The following is a 22,271-nucleotide window of genomic DNA, read 5'->3' as shown; positions in this document are numbered from 1 at the left end:
AATTATTTTTATAGGATGGACCAAAAAAAATTCATCCTATTTACATGAGACCGACGAAAGAAGTAATAATGATGATGATAGGATGATAATTGATCATAACAATAGGCTAACGAAAATGCCTTAACATTGGGAATGAAATACAAGGGGTCATATTCTAATGCTCTAATTCAAAATCAATACCAAATCTCTATCTTTAGATTTTCAAATGAGTGGATGAGATTAAATCTTACGAATCTCAATAAATAGTAGACAAAATATCAATAAAAGGGTAATATCGTCATTATGTTATCATATGATAATTTTTGTGAATGTTTTTTTATATCAACATAGTGTATTACAAATATCAACAATATGACATAAGAATATCAACACTAGTACAAGAAAATATCAACAAATATTTATTGAGATTTTTACATGGTTTTATTGAGATTTTTTGATATATTTGTTGATAAAAATCTGGTTATCAACATTTACGAAAACTAAAATAAAAATATCAAATATTATTATCCGAACGTCGTCGAAATATATGCAATTGAGATCTCGTTGGAATCCTTATAAAATTATCTTTAATTTGATATATTTTTTGCGAAAAAATAATTTAAAGTGAGAGAGTTACGTAAATTTAAAGTTTTAAGATGATTTTAATGAGAGAGAATTGACATTAATACCTTTAATTTTATTTATTAATTTTCTTAATTAAAAATATAATCCATGTGACATTTTTCAACCACTAGATATTCTAATCTAATAGCTCAAATTTAATCTTAATTTGAGATTGCAAATTAGTTAGCAATTCATCACTCTCTGAATACAAGGACCGATGCTCCTTGAAGTAGGATGAATTCAATGATTCTGGTCCAGTGGTCCACTAAGACATCGTATCTTTTTCAAACTTTGTATTCACGTATTAAAATACTACTATTCACATTAAATTATTCTTACCAGTATAAAATAAGATGCTAATTAAATTAATAAAATTATGATATGCATTTTTAATATGATTAACGAAACTTCTCCTCAACTTGCAACTAAATTACAGACATTTACATAGGGATTAATTTTGCTGCAATCCTAAATTATTGGTTTATGCGGTCGCCGCAAACCAATTACACATCAGAGTAAAACTATAGTCCAAATTCAATGTTTATCTTTTATTAATTTTTTGACTTTATTAGGTTTAAATAATCGTACATTCACCCCATACAAAATACTGCGCAACACATGGTTGATAAAAGTGTGTAAAACTTTTAGGGGACGAATGGCATCTAAAGATCACCTCATCAATTAGCACATGTTTGAACCTTTTAACATTGCATCTTTTTAACTAATTCAATTGCTAAATCACATATACTACTCCTATTATTTAATTATTTGTGATGATTGAATTGATCACGGCCCATAACGTGCCCATGAAATGATTGGCATATAATATTAATATTGTTCCAAGTTCCAATTCCACTTTACAATCTATTGTTAAGAACTTGCAATTTAATTTTTCAAAATTCTAACATTTTCGCTATTACATATAAGTGGAGTTGTAGTCACTGCACATCGCATATAGTAGTAATAAAACATATACTACTATTTCCATAACATAGCTTATTTACTACTATTATCCTCCTATTTAACTCCTTAGCTTCAATTGATTATTATAGTAATACCAAATATATTGTAATATTCATTGTTTAATTTTAATACTCAGTAATTTCCTTAATTCTTGTGAAATTTAAATCAGCATATATAATCGGACATAAGAAATACTCTATAACAAACATTTTGTAGATTGAGTATTAAAATACTAATGATTTTGTTATATGTAACAAACACTAATTAATTCTTTTTCGCTAAATAATGATTTTGTTTTATATAATTTACCGTATTTGCCCTTATACGGATGGGGAAAATTAAAAAAAATATATATTATTATTTTGAGGAGTAATTAATTAACGTGTGCCGGCTATAATTGCGATGCCTACTGTCTGTTATATGCGGACACAACATAATCTTGTGCAGAACTGTATCATGTTGTAATTTAATTGGTCTAAATATTCTCCCAAATTAGGACATTAATTCCTTTGGAAATAGTATCATGAATCATGATTAATTGTCATTAAAGTTGCCTCGTATGATCGTACTTGGAGAAGCGACGCATTACTATCCGATTATGCTTCAGTATTAAATTGAAATTCGAGGGCGATCTCATCATTGATTTTTATTTTTCTATACTCGAATATTCTTAAGCAGGCATTTTTAATAGTTTTAGAAATTATAAGTATTATACACTTTAATTATACACTTTAATTACGATTTATTTAAAAATTTAATACATAAAAAATCAAACTGTGTTTAATTGTTGTAAAAGGGTATTGCGAAGGTGGTTCTAAACGTGTTCTGATCATATTGCATGTTTATGTTTTAGTATTTCATATGATGACTAAATTCAATATAGATAAATAATACTCCCTTCGTTCATAAAAATAGTCTCATTTTGTTTTTTTGATATCCACCAAAAATAGTCTTATTTCTAAAAGTGAAAAGTTTTCCTTTCATACTTTATTCACTTTTTCTCCCTTCTCATACTTTATCCATTTTTTCTCTATTACTTTATTTACTTTTTCTCATTCTCTCTCACATTACTAATTTCTCAATTAAACCCACGCCGTTTATAAATGGAACTATTTTTTATGAATGGAGAGAGTATAACATTTCATATACTCTAGATGAAGGATAAATCATAAATACTACTATCATCTTAAAGGGTGAACTAGTTTCTTCCTATAAAGAAATCTCCCAGAAGTTTGAATTTTTTTTTCAAAGTCATTGCATAAAAATGTCTGCCATTCATTTTTTCACCCAAATCTTAATAAACTCGTCGGAAACAAAGTTATCTTTAAGTACTAGAGCACAAACTCACGTCATTTTTGTGTGTCACTTCACTTGGAAAAAATCTATATAGTAGAAAATAGCATCCAAGAATAACATATCAACAGGTATATAATTAAAAAAAGAAAAATATTTTAGAGACATAATGGCAGAGCCATAATGGGGACTTTATAGTAATTATATACCAGATTTTGTTTTTAGTTAAATTAATATTTTGTATATTTACTTTACTATCCTTTACATTAAATTGTACTACTATAATAATTAGATCTAATTAAGGAGTGTATTTGTTAACATGGGCCCGTATATTTATGATGGACAATCTTCATTTTGTTTCTCTACTTTTATTGCATTTATTTATGGGTATATACTTAAATATAAAATATTAGTATAAATTTGTTGTCTTTATATATTAACATACATGAGATTCTAATTAAATTAGTCTTTACAAATTTTAGTGAAAATAATTTAATAAAAAAAATACTGTAGTTTTTAGTGTGCTCTATTTTTTTCACTTCCAATTTGATTTTAATAACTATTTACAAAAAAATTTAATTTTTTTCTCCAATATTACTATAAAAACTGTTACTACTATTTTATACTAATTGATTAATTAGGATAATTTAAATTTATATTAAGCTATTTAATCAAGATTAGTTATCACATTTTATTTGTCTATAAGAACAATAACTTTTATATACTCCATTATGATCAAAAAATTTATCTATAACAACGTAAATGACAAAAATCACAATTTATTTATTCGCAAAAGCAATGGCTTTTAATTATTACAACTTTTATGCATAAAAATAAATTTTTCTATTCACAAAAATAGTACTCTAATTTTTATTCACACAAACTTGTATTCACTAGATATGTGGAATAACGTTTTATTCATTCACAAAAAAGTTGACTTTTAAATAGTGAAACTCTCGCGGTCTCGCGAGTACGTGTGTGTTAATACTGTGTGCACAGAAAAGAATAACAAGTCTCCTAGGTCCAGTGAATCCACTAGATCACAAGGTCTAGGAACCCACAGATCGTTGGAAGATCTCGGTCGTCGAACACACAGAATATCGCTTCAAAAACTCTCAACCACTTATACTAAAATTAGCACAGGGAAGTAGGGATCGAGAGATGAATGCGTAATTAAGCATGCTCAAGGATTCGAGACTATTTTTGGGTTGGCTGCTGCCACGCATTTTTTGGGTTGAGGAAATTAAACTAACTTGAGTGAAATCTGTTACGCTAACAGCTAGATTTAGGCAGAACAGAAATCATGCATGTAAACTGGAAAGGGAGACATTCACTAGATCTAAGAAACTATTTCTAAATTACCTAGACCTGGGAAATAAACTGACGGTGGGGACCATTTGCTGAAAAGGTAGAGTACGGACGAAAAGCTGGAAAACAACTAACTAAAGTACTAACTAACGGCGACATCATCTTCTCCAATCGATTTGCATAAAAAAATTCAGTAAAAACAGAGATGGAACGTGAATCGGAAACGAAGCAGACTGGATTTAAAGCAATTTAACGAAGAACAATTAAAAAACTAAGCAGATCTACGACTACTAGACGGAGTAAATTGAAAAGAGAGCAAAAGAGTTCGAAATCCATGCACAACTTGATTCCCCTGTTCAGATCCAACCTCGGATGCTAAATCCACTCCGGATCCAAGCATCCGACACAAACTCCGACCAAAAGTGTATCCATAGCTTCAGATTCAACAAACAACCACCGATCAATAACAACAATTCAGATCCACAACCTCTTCCCCAGATCAAGCACAGAATTATCCAAAACAGAGATTAACATTCAACTGCCGAAATAAAACTTCAAACAAAAACCAAGAATCGTAAATCAACACAAGGTAACACCAACATGACAAAAACTAAAGGCATAGATAACCGATAAGTAGCAACTGTTAGAGTTTGTATACTAGAAATCACGTTTCGAGTGATTGAATACTGTAAAACTCTTATTTTATTTTCCAAGGAATAAAACAGATTATTTTTGTCATAATGTTGTTATGTTTTACATTTAATGGATGTTAATGCATGTTTAAATGTATAAGTTAACCTAACAAAGTCTAAGTCTTTGTTTTAGTAGACCGGTTGTGGGCGTCGTCCACTTTAAGGTAACACGGTCAGTTCTAAACAAAGAAAAAGATGAATTTCACAACCTAGATGGAATTTGACTATCCATCGAGAAGGGTTGCAATGTCAGTCCGCATATTTCTAAGCCTTACTGAAATAAGATGGCATTGGTGTGGTATAGCACTGAACGGATCTAACAGCAAGACTTGCCTTGGGCTATCTACTGAAAGGCGAGGTCTTGATAATATTTGTTTCTTAATCAATGTAGGTTAGCATTGAGCATACGGTATTGATTATGCACTACTTTGACTTATCAAATGGTGCGGGTTTTTCGCAACCCAATTATCCTGATATATTGGGTAGTGGTGATCAATATCTAGCGGTGCTAGGATTGCTATTATATTGAATCGTGCACAAGGAGAGTCTCGTTTGATAATGTCCTCAAGAGGAGCGCGAAACAAGGTTTTATTATTCGGAACCTAGCTAGTTGGAGTTTGATTACTCTATGAATAATAAATAAGTGTTTCATGCTAAGTCCACTCTTGGAATTAATAAGAAGTTAATTAATTACGTCAATAGCAGACATTAATTAATTAATGGATATTTTAATCTTAAGCACGGGAAATGAAAGTTAAACGGAAACCCGGATTACTTGTAATTTCGGATTTGGATGGGGAGAGTTCAATATTACTTACGTAGTGGCTGCTCGTAATATTCCAATTATAACTTATATTAAATTGTGGGTTCAATTTAATTAGTAAAAAGTAAATTGGATGAGCTCATATCCAAAACCTTCCATAGATCCCTGTCTGGGCCCAAAAGGAACTTAATATAAATAGGAGAATAAAGGAGACAGAAATAACACAATTTTATCATTAAAGTTTTCGAAAATTTCAGCCCCTAAGCTGAAGGAATTTTCGAATTCATCTCCTATTCCAAAAAGGATTTCTTCTGTCTTCTTTATTTAAGTCCTAGTATTCTAGTAAGATCAGCCCACACTGATATTGGGATACAGTTCGGGAACCAGAGAGAAGATTTGTGGTCTAGTACTCAAAGCATCACGTGGAGAAGAAGCTAGCCATCTTCAATTCTTTGGAGAATTAATTAGGGATTTTTCTGCTCCGTAGAAAAGCATGTTTTAGGTTTCAATATTCTTAAAGCATGATTAATTCAAGTTATGAGCATGATACATGTGATAATTACGCGAATAGGTTTTGTCTAAATAATCTGCTAAATAGATCTGATTATTATGTGATTGATATTTAATGCGCACGCTTCCGCTGCCAGCACCATAAGCAACAACCAAATCGACTTCCAAAACAGTGAAGTTCGACGGAATAAAAGTGCGAAAAGCGGAATGAAAAGTAGATCGTTTCTTCACCCTCCGAGAGGATGGTGTTACACTGACTTTCGCCGAAGATGAACCCCTTAGAAACCCTAAACTATCCCAGAATTCTCATTTTACCAAGTGTGTGTGTGAGTGTGTGTGAGCTAAGAGCAAAAATTTATATCTCGTGTGTGATGCATGCTCCTTTATTTATAGGCGTTGAAGTGGGTCCAGCGAGGTATGAATAGTCTTTGTTGCCCTCAGCTATTGACTTCCTTCTTCTAGCCATTCTTTTCCCTTCAGTTCTGCTCACTTTCCTTCATTTTCCTTTGTTAGTCCATTGTCTCCAGCTCTTCCTGGATCTAGCGTCTCCTTCACACACCTGGCTTAAAAGTTGCGTTAGACCCAGCAAAATAAAGTGTTTTCTCACCACATAACCGATGCATAAAATTAGCCTTATCAAATAGTCTAATTAAAGTTATGAATACATTAATGCAAGTATGTGTTAATTAAATTTCATAATTTAAGATTTGTCTTTCTAAAACAACAATAGGGCAAATTAGTTACAATATAAAGTATGATTATGGCAAAATGACATAGGGGTATTATGACATAGAGATATTATGTCTCTAAATCACTACTCTTACAAAAATATGATTACGTTAGCTTAGATGATTGTAATATATAATGAAAGGCATGTGATTAATTGATAGCTAACTAACAATCACAAACTAAGACTAATTTTTAGCCACTAGATTAGGAGATTTAGTGGTTGAAATAATGCAAAGTGGATTATATTTTAAATTTAAAAAATTATTAAATAAACTTAAAGAATTTTAATGTTAATTTTTATATATGATAGTTAAAAATAATCACTTTTTCTCTGTTCAAAATCATCTTAAAACTTTAAAATTTACGCAACTCTGTTCATTTAAATTATTTCTTCTTGAAAAATATATCAAAATAAAGGTAATTTTGTAAGGATTCTAACAAGAGCTCAATTGCATAGCGATGATTGAATGATGAAATTTTATACTCCCTCCGTCCCAAGGTATTAGACCAACTTTCCTTTTTGGGATGTCCCAACATATTAGACTCTGTTTCCTTTTTTAGCAAAAAGTATCTATCTTATTTTATTCTCCACCTATTTTTTTCTCTCTTCTCTCCCCTACTTTTTCCCTCTCTCATACTTTACTCTCTTCACTTTAACTATTTAAATATCAATTCCTTAAATCATGTGCCCAAAAGAAGTGAGTCTAATACTCCGGGACGGAGGAAGTAATTTTTATTTCAAATTTCGTATATGTTGATAAAAGATTTTATATCAATAAATGCATCAAAAAGTTTCAATACAATGCATGTATAATACCAATAAAACTGTGTTGAACTTTTCGTGCACGTATGTTGAAATATCTATATCATTGTGTTGATATTTTTAATATCCTATGTTGATATGAGAAAGATCACGAAAATTATAATATTATGACATATTGACGATTTTACCTTTTAATTGATATTTTATCTGCTAGTAGTATTTATTAATATCTGTGAGCTTTAGATTCATCAACTCATTTTAAAATCTAATGGTGTATAATTAGTCTTAGTTTTAGATTGAAATACTATATAGTACATTTTAACTTGATGATATACTAGTATTTAAAAAGTAGTAGTACTATAATTTAACATTTTCAATACTATTGTAAGGCCCAATGTTTGGTGGTTAAATAATAAATGCTCAAGGTCCACCACTTAGTGCTTATTTGGCGCCATAATTAAGGTTATTATTATAGGCAGTGGCGGAACCTATTAACCGGTTTGGGGGTCCCGTGGAACCCCCAACAATTTCACTATTTATAACACATATAGTCATAGTTTATCAAAGTTTGCTCATCAGCTCAAGTGGCTAATCACTAGGCTTGGCAGTTTCCTTGCTTGAGTTTGATTCCTTCTGGGCCCTTTTCTTGGCTTTTTATATTTTTAAGTGTCTTTTTGCTTTTTTTTATATGATTTTATATTTTCTTACATTTATTAGGCACAAAAAAGTTTATATTTTGTACTCCTCCTTCATGACTAACTTATTTAAAAGCATAAATTTCTCTAGTTTCTATATCATTTTATTATTTTTATCTCATTACTCATCTCATTCGCATCTTTATAATGTCGAAACTTTTGGCAACACCGACATTTAAAAAATATTCCCTCCGTCCCACTTTAGGAGTCCCGATTTATCATTTTTGGGTATCCCACTTTAGGAGCCCCGGTTGGAATATTCCATAAATGGTATTAGGCCTCACATTCCACTAACCTTTTTCCACTCACATTTTATTATAAAACTAATATAAAAAGGTAGGACCCACATTCCACTATTTTTTTTCACCAACTTTCCTTTACATTTCTTAATACCCGTGTCGAACTCAACCGGACTCCTAAAGTGGGACGGAGGGAGTATCTTACATCTCCTAGCCACAAAACTGCAGCAAGCATCTCAAAGGCATGTTCCTGGTCTTCTTTACATATTCTGATAGAATCTAAAGCTCCCTAAGAAGAGAAAACATATGCCGGAATTAATAAATTTTGCACGGATAAGGAATATACTGAATAGATTAGAAAGTTCTAAAGTAACTATGTTTGATAGCTAATCAATATACAACCCATATGCAAAGCAAGATCAGTCATTTACCATAAGATGATGAAACTTCTCTGCATCATCAATGTTGGGAATCTGCAAACATTCACTCTGATTGAGATATTTGTATTCAGAAGCACTTCTTAACCTCAGCCTACCTGAAAAAATAACCATGGCTTCCGATCATAATATTTCTAGAAAATCTATAAATGTGTTCTAGGCAATAAATGATTTTTTTATTCAGGAAAAAGTGCAATTAGTTGTGCATCATCAAGTCCAAAAATATTTGTACTTTTCTCATAGGAGAAAAAGTAACAGATACAAGTCGAAAACCTAAGTTTGGGGAAAAGCCAAGTACAAACCTCGGAGACTAGAAGGCACACCAGAACAGAGCTGATAAAAAATGTGATGGGACCGCTCTCCTTGGGACAACTAAACAACTCTTGACTGGTCCAACCAACATGGAATAATGTCAATTCCAGTCCATTGTAAATATGCAAACAAGGGAACAAACTCAATGATTTGATAAGCATACTAACCTTTTCAAGGAGGACTGTTCAGAATCGCGGAATTTGACATTGGGCATGCGCAAAATAGCAAAGCCACATCAGAAAAATATGACTAAGAATAGACCAAAATAATATCTTTTCAACGTTCAACTCGATCATTAAAAGCATGCTTAGAGCATCTCCAATGGCTTTAGGCCAGCCATCTCTCTCTCTGCTACGTCATCAGCACTAAAAATCCACCTGCCACATCTTCATTTTAATCAAATAGGCTAGCCTAAGGCCAGCCACAGGCTAGCCGCAATAAAAATAATTCAAAAACAACTACATTTACGGAATTAAATTTACGATAAATTACGGAATTAAATTTACGAGACATATACGGGAAAATTCATTCATTTCATTTTTAAAAAGTACATTCATTTAAAAAAATTACATAATAAAGAAAAAAACTATCGCCGTGCAGTCTTCCGTGCCCACAACTCTTCAATTATATCCTTTTGGAGTTGAATATGAGCATTCACTTGGCGCATGTCGGCATGTGCCTGGAGGCGGTCGGCTTCATCGTGAGGTACCCCACGTCGTAAATTAGGGGTGGCCATTCCGTGGCTTGGACCGGCTTCATCGTCATTGGGCACCTTCGTCTTCGACGATCATGTTGTGAAAGATAATGCAGGCGTACATTATATCAGCAATGCAGCCGACATCCCACAAACGCGTTGGACCCTTGATTGCTGCCCATCGAGACTGGAGCACACCAAATGCGCGCTTCACGTCCTTGAGCGCCGACTCTTGCCGTTCCGCAAAGTAGGCCTTCCTGTCATCATTTGCGTGCCTGATCATCTTCACAAAGACGGGCCACCTAGGGTATATCCCATCCGCCAAGTAGTAGCTCATGTCATGCCGGTTGCCGTTGGCCACAAATGAGACGGCCGGACCGATGCCCTGACAATGCTCGTTGAAGAGGGGCGACGAGTTGAGGACGTTGAGGTCGTTATTCGACCCAGCTACCCCAAAATACGCATGCCGGATCCACAGCCGGTAATCAGCTACGGCCTCGAGGATCATCGTGGGATTCTTTCCCTTGTAGCCGGTCGTGTAGGCCCCCTTCCAGGCAGTCGGACAGTTCTTCCACTCTCAATGCATACAATCTATGCTTTGCCTAACATCCCGGGGAACCCATGCTTGCTCCCCGTGCATCCGCATCAGATCCTGACAATCTTGGGGGGTAGGGCTTCGAAGGTACTTATCACGAAATATTTCAATCACGCCCTGACAGAAATACATCAGACATTCCAGGGCTGTCGACTCACCGATGTGGAGGTACTCATCCCACATGTCTGCCGCGCCTCCGTAGGCCAACTGCCTGATTGCCGCCGTGCACTTTTGAATAGGGGTGTGGCCGGGTCTGCCAGCCGCATCGTGCCTGAAGCGGAAATACAGGATATCGACGCTCCAAAGCGTCAACGATACGCATAAACAACTCCCTGCGCATTCTAAAACGCCGCCCGAACATGTTTGCGGGAAACCGCGGGTCCGGAGCGTAGTAGTCGTCATATAGCCGCTGATGTGCAACTACGTGATCCCGATCAATCACTACTCGGCGGTGGACAACGGGTGGAGGGTGAGATACCGCCTGGTGTTCGACCCTTCGCATGTACCGCTCTATCTCGCGGTTCATGTAGGCCTCCATAGCCTCGTTCATCCGCCGTTCGTACTCCTCAGCATCCCTACCACTACCACCACTACCACCACTGCTACCACCCGCGTTACTCATCGTTCGATGTTGCTCTTGTACAGAAATTTAGGAAGAAAGAAAACTCGTTAAAACAAGTGGTGCAAATGAAAATGAAACTAAAATCGCGTATATATAGTTTTTCAAAAATTTTAAAAAAACTAAAAATAAAAATAGCGCTGGCCGATCGCTTGCCGATCGGCACGCCACAATGGCGGCCAGCGCATCGGCCAGCGCTCGTAAATCGGCATGCGCTCGCCTATTCTCTCGCCGAAATTGCGCTGGCCGATTCCGATGGTTCGGCTAGCCGACCGGCTAGCGACGTGAATCGGCTAGCCGGTGGGCTAGCCACTATTGGAGATGCTCTTACATGTATGTATTTTAGCACTACATATTGTCCCAACATCATTGAAGTTTATTTCAATTAATTTTCCCTGCACGGATATGGGATGTTACCAAACAAGGTTTTCCTACATTGATTGCAAAACACTAGCACATGAATCCTTTCAAGTACTAGTATGAAAGAATTTAAGAGAGAACTCACAAATCGGCTAGAGTTGTTGTTCCTGGCTATTTTGACATTACCAAAAGCCTCCAGTATACAACTTGTTTGCACGACTTTAGATTCTATTCCACCACCACCTCCACCAAGAGCTGCCAAATACTGCATTGCAATCTTAGTCGTCTCAGTCTTTCCAGAGCCACTTTCTCCACTATAAAGTTAATCAAACAAAAACTATTAGAAACAAAGCTACATCAGCATGGAGCAAGCAAAGGAAGAAGGTCGTTACAAAAACTGCAGCTAACCTCATAACTATAGACTGATTTACTTCATCTGTAAATATAAAAAAGTTAGCAAAACGGAAAGTGAACATTAGCAACTTGCCAAACCAATATGTTAACAGTAAAAAATATCATAGAGTTGGACCTCCCAACGTCAAAATCCTGCGTCCGCCACTGATTATAGGGATGCGTTAGGGTGACACCAGTCTTAAAGTGACAATTTGATAACAACATAGTATGCAATCTGCGATACATAGGCAAACAACTCGTCATATGGTTCCAAGCAATCTGCGATACAAAATCAGAGCACTATGGTGACACCATAATTAAAATGACGATCTAAGCAAGCAATTTGCTATACATAGACAAGCAATGTGTGATACATAGGCAAGCAACTCGGCATATAATTCCAAGCAATCTGCGTTACAAAATTAGAGATAATCAAGTAATCTGCGATACATAAGCAAGCAAGTTTGCTACGTGGCAGGCTAAGATTGAATCTGCTCCTAAATCTAAAGGTCCTCATTGATGGTATGTTGTCATTTTAAATATGGTTGTCATTTTAATACAATTCTATGATTATATTACTAATCTTGACATAACAACATATTACTAATCTTGACTTAACAATACAATGAGAATATTTCGTTTGTATTCAAGTACAAATAATCTATTCTTTTGAGAGACATTTCCATAATACAATCCATTATGAGAAATGAGCATCTGCTGTTTGCAAAATGGAAGGAAAAAACTTCGAAGTCCGACATCGGAATGGAAATAATATTATTTAAGATAACTGGAACGAAATAACAATTATGTAAATCTAGTCTATGTCCTGAGAGAAGATCTAATCTATAAGTTATTAAGTTGGTCAAACACGTTTGACCATTAGTTTTACTGAAAAAAAGTTAAGACTGCCCAAAACATATTGTTTGAGACGACCAAAGCATCACACTCTTAATGTATAGGACTAAAAAGTTTTTTAGAGCAAATGTAGGGAACCAAAAATGGAATTTAACCATATTTAAATGTCCATTTATTATTTTAAGTTTGCTGCTGACTCTTAATTAGTTACCAGGGAGTGGTCCAGTTCATGTTCTTATTTATTATTCATGAAATTAATTTCAATCAACTGAGAATAAAACCTTTTATGTAAGGTTGGCAAATCGTACTGGTTGGGTCATTATCTGGTCAACCTGATAACGACCCGACCCAATAAGGTTTAATCCGAACTAGACCTATTTAGGAAACTGTCAGCCCGAATACGAATGCGACCTACTACCTTCAAACCCGAATACGACCCGCACCTGACACCCAACACGAACCCGTTAATGATACGATATAATATGGGTTGACACTATACAATAACAACATGATAAAATCCGAACCCAATATTACACGATTAAAACCAGATATTACACGATTAAGCTTGCCTTACACAATAAAATTCCATTTTACACTATTTAATCATGATTTGCAAAAATTAAAGAATTAGAGAGTAAAAGTAAAGTATAATTTTTTAAAAAAAATAAGAATATTTAATGGGTTATCCGTTTCCAACCCGAACCCACGTGAAATTATCGGGTTCTTGATGTTACAACTTGATAAGGACATGAACCTAATAAGGCTTGACTCAAACCAATTATTTTCGTTCTGATCCGTGTTGTATCAAAAATTGTCAGCGTACTTTTATGAATTCCTCTTGAGTATATTATCATAATGATTTTACGGCAGCATACGATTTAGTGCAATAATAATCCTAGCACCACCAGATATTAATTATCATCGACTAAAATATTAGGATCAATAGAGATTAGTTAAAACAATGCCTAATTAATATCACATGCTTAATATTTTCCACATAAATTAAGAAACAACAATTTACCGACACCTCATGTCTCTGTACATAGAAACATAATGTTGAACTTACTGTTAAATTCTTTTACTGTTATACTTATACATGTGAATGTTTTCAAATGCAAACTCTAAATATTGTACAAACTTCAAACTATGATCTGGACCGTTAAAAAATGTCAACGGATGACAAAAGAACATCAACAGAAAATTTCAACACAGTTTCAACGGTTGACACCGTGTTGACATTGTGTTGATAGCGTGTTGACATTATGTTGACATGAAAATCTTGAAATTTTACACTGTGTTGAAATTATGTTAATATTGTGTTTGACACTGTGTTGAAAAGTTTGGAGTTTGTACAATATATGAGTTTGTATTTTATCACTATCCTATAGTTTACCAAGCATTACAGCCTTTCGCAATATGTAGCTAAAGTTTATTTAAATAGTAAAATACTTCATATGTTCCAAGTTAATCGAGCATTTCTTTTAGATATGAAATTTAAAAAATAGTACTAATATTTAAAGATTAAATTGGTGATAAAATAGAATAAGAGAGAGAATAAAAAAAATGAGAAATAAAGTGAAAGTACAGTATAAGAAAGAAAGAAAAAAGTTACCAAAATATAATGACTAATATCTTAAAAGAACTATAAATAAATACGACTCACACTCAACTACCGTACATGAATTCTATCTTTTTTATCCGGAAGGAACCAACTATATCACCTTATGTGATGCCCTGTTTTCAACGACTAGTTATGCATAACAGAGAAATATTTGAACTACTCATGGCTGAAAAAAATATACTACCTCTGTTCCATGTTAATAGAGTCATTTTTTATTTTAGGAAGTTTTAAGTTAATTGAGTCGTTTCTATTTTTAGCAAAAAGTAATCCTCACTTCTACTTTATTCTCTCCTTTATTCTCTTACTTCATTCTCTCTTACTTTTTTCACCAACCATTTAACACAATATTTTTAAACTCCATGGCGAAAAGAAATGTCTCTATTAATAAGGAACGAACAAAAGGTCCAAACTCAAGCCCAATAAGCATTTAACTTATAAAATCAAACATTACTTTGTCTGTGGCATATGTCTCAAGCTCACAGCCGAGTGAGTCTATCAGATTTTATTTTTTCAATTTCTGACCTGGTTTTTAAGTGCTCCTAAAACCCTTGGCTCTCCCTCTCACTCTAATCGGCGTCGTAGCCTCTGGTCGCTGCTAGTCGGCGATCGTGGTCGAACCTTTCTCCTTTTGCTCTTACTGAATTCTATCCTTTTTCGTCTTGAAATCGGAAAATCTGAAATGTCGCTTTTCGTTTCTCTCCATTTTTCGTTTTTACAAGTAATTCAGATGCGATATCTGATATATAGCGCACTTGTTGTTGATCCTCTCGACTTTTTTATGATTCTGTTGCTCCATTTGTTGAGCATTGGTGTACATATATGGCAGGAATACGCGTTCATAAAAGAGTAACTGTGGTGTTGTATTCAATGTTTTGCAGAATTGCAGCTGAACATTTGGTTTTTGTGTGCGTTGGAGGCAATGGGCAACGGTCCAGCTCCCTTTTCAGAAATTGGCAAGCGGGCAAGAGGTGTATTGCATTTTCATTTTTTCTTGAGTGTTTCGTTTTGTATGATTTTCCTTTATGTTGAATACATAAAAAGTTCTGAAGCATCTGTTGTCTTTATCTGTTTATAATATGATTCCATGTCATGCAGGGATAAATTTGGTATCTATAGTAAAAATTCCTAATCTCAATAATGTACTCCTGGATAACGAGTTCCTGAATATGTCTCATTATTTGCATAGTTATTTTGAGACAAAGATGAGATCTTGGTACTGTCTAATTTGTTATGCCTGAAGAAATTTTACGCTAGTTTGTCAAGCACCACCATTTGGTGAACAAGAAATTGAAGATGCTAATTTCCATATAAATTAGTTGGAGATTTTACGTGTCATTAATTAATTGCTCTTATATCTTCATTCGCAAAGGCCTTCGCCATGAAATCTTACTTAATATGTTTATTTTTGTGTACAGATCTCTTGACTAAAGATTACAATTATGATCAGAAATTCTCCCTCGCCATCCCAAGTTCTACTGGAATGGTATTGCAATAACTTTTTCTACCAATTGCTTATTGCCTTATCATACCCTTCCCATCCATTCAAAGCTTATTATTTGCATTTACATGAGTCTGATACACATGGCAGTGAAAGCAATTATTTGACATGATTCCTTGCATCTCTGTCTTTATTTTTTAATGGAGTGATATCAATTTGGAAATTTTTTAAATTCTCTCCTATTATGAGCAAGAGTCATGGACATGTTTTCCAATTGCATAATTCTTTATACTGAGTCACTGACTTCACATGAAAACTGTGCTCCAAAGTATACAAGCCGCTTGGGCCTTTTGCATGAAGATTCGTATTATGCAAAGTCCTATGAACTGCTAAACAGTATTAACTATTATTCCTTCTCCGACAGGGATTTACAGCTACTGGAGTAAAGAAGGGTCAAATCTTTGTGGGTGATATAAGCACACAGTACAGAAGTGGGAAAACTGTTGTTGATGTTAAAGTTGATACATACTCTAGTGTAAGAAGTAATATCTGCAATATTTCCGCCTGATTACAGTTAAAGCAATATTTTGGTTGATAATATGTAGTGGAGAATTTATTATTTAGTACTATATATTTATATTTTAAACTATATTCCTTACTACATGTACTTACAGGTTTCTACCAAAGTGACTTATGATGTAGTGCCAGGGACAAGAGCAGCAGTTAGCTTTAATGTTCCTGATCACAAGTCTGGGAAGGTACTCAGATTTCATATTTTTGGTGCTAAGGACTTAAGGTGGTTTTATTGTGCATAAATCATTAGTATATACGTTTGGTTTTCTTTTCAATTTTCTTTGCTTTTGTATTTTTAAATTTTATACATATTAAGGCTTTCTTGATGAAAAGATCAGATTTAGAATGATGAAAGTAATTGCTTCTATTCGGATAAGAAATTGGGCAAGGCGGCAAGGCTAAGTTTGTTCTTCCAATGGAGTGTTTTCTAAAGTGCAATGCTGAAAAACTTCTAAAGTTCAGATGAACCATCTCATCTTAACTTTTAACTGTTGGAGCTGTGTTATTTTGATAACTGGAGGACCTGAAGTTATTCTATCAAGTATCTACTGGGGATTGCAGAGTCATTTGTCTTGTTTTTTTTTTTTCTATCTTTAGCTACATTGTTGAAACTGCTTCCTGACTTTAAACAACCCACTAATGTTTTGATTTCTGATGGTTTGAATAGTTTAGCTTTTTGTTAATATCTAAAGATATATAAATGGGCTAATCGATTATTTTATTTCAGCTTGATGTGCATTACCTTCATAATCATGCTGCCATCAATTCCAGTATTGGCTTGAATCCGAGTCCTCTATTGGAAGTTTCTGCAGCATTAGGCTCCGAGGATATTGCTATTGGCGGTGAAATTGGATTCGATACCTCCTCATCATCTTTTACTAAATACAATGCAGGAATGAGTTTCAACAAGCAAGACTTTTCTGCTGCCGTTTTATTGTATGTAACGGTTCTACTAGTTCAAGTTTGACATTCATATTTTGAAATCTCTATGTACCCTTTTGTATCTATTCCACAAAAATATACTTGGAAGTATATGGTACTGATATGTCTATCTACTTTTTTTTGTCTACATAGGGCTGACAAGGGACAAACCGTAAAGGCTTCTTATGCACACGTGGTTAATCCTTTGACCGGAACAGAAGTTGCTGCTGAGATGACCCACAGATTATCCAGTTTTAAGAATAGCTTTAGTTTGGGAAGCGTTCACAAGATTGATCATTTGACGTCGATGAAGACAAGATTCTCCGACGATGGTAAGGTTGCTATATCAGGCCAACGGGAATGGAGGCCTAAGTCACTAGTAACATTTTCAGCAGAGTACGACACAAAGGCCATCAACACCGCTCCAAAATGTGGCCTTTCCATTGCTCTAAAGCCCTGATTTTCGACATTATGAGGTTTGATGTTCGACCGAAGAGGCATTGAGCTTGAGGCCCTTTAAAATTTTATTGACCCGGTGTGGGAAACAGTACCTGTTTTTTGGCAAACATTAGAGTGATGAATGATAATTTTGAAGGAATTCGTTTCAGGAAATTTAATTGTGTATGTTGTATAATTGGCCAGCAAGGCAATAAAGCAAATATTCTTTCCAGGATTTTAATTTCTTGTACTCTTTCCATTGGTAAAAGTAAAACACTCCCGTTTTTAATTGTGTGATCCGTTGAATATTATGAATCTCATTTTATGTATCAAAACATAAATTATCAGTATGGTCCACAATGATTCTTAGTTCTTACTAGTATATGTTTAAAAGTTTAAAATACATTTTAACTTAAATGATATTTCCTTCGTCCATAATTTACTTTGTCAAATTTTAAGACACGTAAGGAAAAGAAAATGGAAAAAATAAGTAAAATGCAAGTCTCACTTTTATGTAGTACTATAGATTTATTTATTTTTTGATTAATATATTGCCTATCTTGCATGGCAGTGACGAAAAAAGCTAATGCGTAAAATCAATAGCCATACGCCTTAAAAATTCATGGATTATACAAACACAAGAAAAGATGTTTGCATCACTAAATTTAGTTTACAAGCGTGTAGTCAGTGAGTGAGATTCATTTTTCTTCAATCAAAAAACAGAGAATAAGAAAATAAAACTAAAAAAATCAAAGGCATCGGAGACGATGTCCCAGAACGAGGCTCCTCCATCTCCATCAGCATTGCCTCTGAGCTCGCAATCCGACGACATCGAAGACCTGATCCATTCCTATCCCATCACCGCGATCCCCCCGTCGCCGCCGCCGCCGCCGCTGCCCTCCTCCATCCCCCCTCCGCCGCGCGGCTCAGACACACTGACAGAGCCCGTGGTGGAGACGATCAAGCGAGATTTACGGCGGATCGCCAACAATTTGAAGCTGGTTGTGTTTCCAAACCCTAATCGAGAGGATCCAGGAAAGGCGCTCAGGGATTGGGATCTGTGGGGCCCCTTTTTCTTCATCATCTCCCTCGGCCTCATGCTCTCCTGGTCTTCCCCTGTTCAGAAGGTGTTCCAATTCATTTCCCTAAAATTTATAACTTCATTGAGCTTAATAAGTTGAAGCCTCAAGGGATATGATCAGTTGATAACTATCTTAAATTGATAAATAACAACTATATCAATAACCTATATTATAGATATCAACATAAAGATATTTGTATGACAAATATATTTAGGCGGTGTTCGGTTGCCAAGATATAAAAGATTGAATTGTGTGATTATTTTAGTCATAGGGGGTTAGCTAAGACTAATTATCCCATGATTATCTATCTAGAATTGAGTTGTGAGATTGAATCTCATGAACCAAACACACTACAAATTTAATCCCGGATACAATCTTGCAAACCGAACACTCCCTTAGTAGATGTCAATTACATTTAGTTGACATGCAATGTCTTCATGTTGACATCTATGGTGTAGGTTGTTGACATATATAATTGTCATTTATCAATTTAACAAGTTGTGAACCTAACAGGACCAATGAGTTGAATTAGTAATTTGTTCAAATATATTGCAGTCTCAAGTGTTTGCGGTGGCCTTCGGAATGCTTGCTGCCGGAGCTGTGATTCTCACCATGAACGTTTTGCTTCTGGTAATGTCTCTCTCTATATACGCATATTTGGTTATGTAATTTGTAGATTTGAAGTAGCTAGGTAGAGTGATAAAATTGGCGTGGTGTTGATTTAGGGGGGGCATATAATATTCTTTCAGAGCCTGAGCCTTCTAGGTTACTGCATCGCCCCTCTTGATGTAGGGGCATTCATCTGCATGCTGAGGCCTCCGGTCATAGCCAAGGTGGCCGTGGCTAGCGTCGCACTAGCGTGGAGCTCGTGGGCTGCATATCCATTCATCAGCACCGCTGTCAACCCACAGAGGAAAGCTCTCGCGCTCTACCCCGTCTTGCTTATGTATGTCTCTCTCAGCTTCCTCATCATTGCCATTGACTGAAAATAATCGGTCTCGAGAGACTAAATATTTGTACTCGTCACAATGATGAGCTAGTGCATTCTTTTTTGAATTGTCCCAAGTTAGTTGAGCTATTTTATTTTTTTGTCAAAAAAGTTTATTCTCTTTCAGAATTTACTCAATCTTTCTCTTTCATAATTTATTCTCTCTTTACTGGAACGAAGATTGAGTAATCAAGTCAGAATCATGTCCTCGATTAGCAATTGTTATGGTTTTCAAATCTTCTGATGTCATTCACATCTTCAGTTGTCCAATCGACTCAAAATGGGGTTTTCGGGCACCATGCTCTAATCCACGAGCTAAGACACTAAATCAACCTCTTCTTTTTCAGCTCCCAACTGGCTCAAGGTCTTTGGATTGTCAGTTCTATTTTTTCGAATGATCCATTTTGTCCATGAGATAGACACAAAATATGGAAATCAACAATTTCTTGTCAAATTTTCAGAATTTGGATCTCACACCCAAAGTAGGAAACATGTCATCGGCTAATGTGATCATTGAAATATTCCAATTATCACAATATATAGTAGTAGTAAGTATCGAAGAGTATTAGAGATCTACAATTGTACGAAGATGTGCTCTATCATCTTCTATTCATCCATGCAAAAGTCACGTCTTGCATATTATAGACAGAAAAATAATTGAATTATAAAATGATGACATGTACTCACTTCATCCGCTATTAGGAGCCTCATTTAAGTTCGGCACGAGATTAAAAATACTATGAAGGAAAGTGAGCTGAAAAAGTAGTGACATGTGAGATCCATTTTTATATATTACTCCCTCCGTCCACGAAAATTCGTCCCGGTTTGACCGGACACGGGTTTTAAGAAATGTAATGGAAAGTGAGTTGAAAAAGTTGGTGAGATGTGGGTCCTACTTTTAAAGTATTAGTTTTATAATAAAATATGAGTAAGAATGAGTTAGTGGAATATGGGGTCCACTACCAAAAATGGTAAAATTGAAATGGGACAAATTTTGGGGGACGGACGGAAATGGAAAACTGCGACAAATTTTCGTGGACGGAGGGAGTAATAATCAAATGTGAGGAGAATGAGTTAGTGGAATGTATGGTCTACCTATAACTTAGTGAACCCAAACTTCTAATGACGGACAGAGTAAAATGATAAGCCGAAACTCCTAATAGCGGACGGAGTACATCTTTAGTGTTTCCTCACACTTGCATAGTTTGGTTCACTGAAGTGGTGGAGCCACGTGGAGGCCTAGAGGGTCATGATCCCTCATCAAATAATGCAGATGTTCAACATTTGAATCCTTGCATTTACCTTTTTTTTCTATTTATCTAATTGTTTGATTTTATTCTTTTTCTTACAAGTAGTAAATGTATGTAAAAAGTCTTATTATTTTTCTTAAATCTAAGCAATTAAAATTTTTATTATTTTTCTTAAATTTAAGCAATTATTGAGTTCTGTTGATTTTTCGCCCAATAAAAGCTTCTCGCAAAATCATAGCTGAGGGAAAGTACACTTGGCATACTACGCCATCTACATGGTAAAAGCCGAAAGGTGAGATATCAATATACGTTATTAATCAACAAATGCATGAAATTTGACATTTTCTTATTTTTCCCTAAACTTTTGTTTTTCTAATTTAATTACACTAATTATGATTGTTCTCTACTGGATAATTTCAATCAAAATAAAACTGTTTATGAATTGCTATATATTTTCATTTCTAAATTGTAGCATCCAATTGTTTAGATAATAATTTTTATTTAATTTTATTGAACTATCGCTAATGTTTAAAAACTACTCCCTCCATCCAAAAAAATAGGATACATTGTGAATAACACAGGGTTTTAATGTGGAATTGGTAAAGTAAGAAAGAAGGGAAAAAAGTATGAGAGAAGTAGTGTTAGTGGAATGTGAGGTCCATATTATTAGTATGAGAAGGGAAAAAAGTAAGAGTAAAGTAGTATTAGTGGAATGTGGGGTCCATATTATTAGTATGAGAAGGGAAAAAAGTAAGAAGGTGATTGTTGAAAACTTCCCTTTTTTACATGTGCTCTATTTTCCGTAGACATCCAAAAATGGCAAATATGCTCTATTTTTCGTGGACGGAAGGAATAATAAATTTTTATAGATATATACTATGAATTGGCGTATTTGTAACTTTTTCCTTTCACATTGTATATAGTTAGGGTGATAGATTATTTCATTTTCATATATCCAGTTCACCTGTCATTACTTGGCATAAGTTGATCCGATTCAGAATTTAAGAAATGTAAATAAAAGTAGGTGATAAAAAGTTAGTGAGATGCGTATCATACTTTTATTATTAGAGTTGTACTATTAGTTTTATCATAAAATATGAGATGAGTTAGTGTGAGGTTTCATTACAAAAGAGTAAA

At 34.6% G+C, this 22,271-nt stretch overlaps 2 protein-coding genes across 4 annotated transcripts; both read left to right on the top strand.

The window, feature by feature from the left end:
- Positions 1 to 14,919: 14,919 nt before the first annotated feature.
- On the top strand, positions 14,920 to 18,103 carry LOC125193134 (mitochondrial outer membrane protein porin 4-like). 3 transcript variants are annotated; one of them, XM_048090875.1, is made up of 7 exons: positions 14,920 to 15,055; positions 15,323 to 15,412; positions 15,860 to 15,927; positions 16,307 to 16,417; positions 16,557 to 16,640; positions 17,183 to 17,391; positions 17,530 to 18,103. In XM_048090875.1, exons 2-7 carry the CDS (start codon positions 15,364 to 15,366, stop codon positions 17,834 to 17,836), a joined length of 828 nt encoding a protein of 275 aa, XP_047946832.1. In that variant the 5' UTR covers positions 14,920 to 15,055; positions 15,323 to 15,363; the 3' UTR covers positions 17,837 to 18,103. The 3 variants fall into 3 exon arrangements, with proteins under 3 accessions (XP_047946832.1, XP_047946833.1, XP_047946834.1); XM_048090876.1 differs by having other exon boundaries at positions 14,986 to 15,052; XM_048090877.1 differs by lacking the exon at positions 14,920 to 15,055 and adding an exon at positions 15,144 to 15,162.
- Positions 18,104 to 18,466: 363 nt separating this feature from the next.
- LOC125191986 (protein YIP4a-like) lies at positions 18,467 to 19,963 on the top strand. The gene is made up of 3 exons (XM_048089437.1): positions 18,467 to 18,941; positions 19,452 to 19,526; positions 19,622 to 19,963. Exons 1-3 carry the CDS (start codon positions 18,582 to 18,584, stop codon positions 19,880 to 19,882), a joined length of 696 nt encoding a protein of 231 aa, XP_047945394.1. The 5' UTR covers positions 18,467 to 18,581; the 3' UTR covers positions 19,883 to 19,963.
- Positions 19,964 to 22,271: the final 2,308 nt, after the last annotated feature.

The sequence above is a fragment of the Salvia hispanica genome, chromosome 6 (genome assembly GCF_023119035.1).
Source record: "Salvia hispanica cultivar TCC Black 2014 chromosome 6, UniMelb_Shisp_WGS_1.0, whole genome shotgun sequence".
In the NCBI taxonomy this organism is placed as follows: Eukaryota; Viridiplantae; Streptophyta; class Magnoliopsida; order Lamiales; family Lamiaceae; genus Salvia; species Salvia hispanica.
Note: the sequence above shows the minus strand (reverse complement) of the source record. Positions and strands in the feature narration are given on the sequence as shown.

Coding starts and splice junctions, on each gene's coding strand:
- LOC125193134 (XM_048090875.1), top strand. CDS start 15,364: ATGGGCAACGGTCCAGCTCCCTTTTCAGAAATTGGCAAGCGGGCAAGA. Junction 15,413..15,859: donor AATTGGCAAGCGGGCAAGAG/GTGTATTGCATT, acceptor TTTTGTGTACAG/ATCTCTTGACTAAAGATTAC. Junction 16,641..17,182: donor CTGATCACAAGTCTGGGAAG/GTACTCAGATTT, acceptor ATTTTATTTCAG/CTTGATGTGCATTACCTTCA.
- LOC125191986 (XM_048089437.1), top strand. CDS start 18,582: ATGTCCCAGAACGAGGCTCCTCCATCTCCATCAGCATTGCCTCTGAGC. Junction 18,942..19,451: donor GGTCTTCCCCTGTTCAGAAG/GTGTTCCAATTC, acceptor AATATATTGCAG/TCTCAAGTGTTTGCGGTGGC. Junction 19,527..19,621: donor CCATGAACGTTTTGCTTCTG/GTAATGTCTCTC, acceptor GTGTTGATTTAG/GGGGGGCATATAATATTCTT.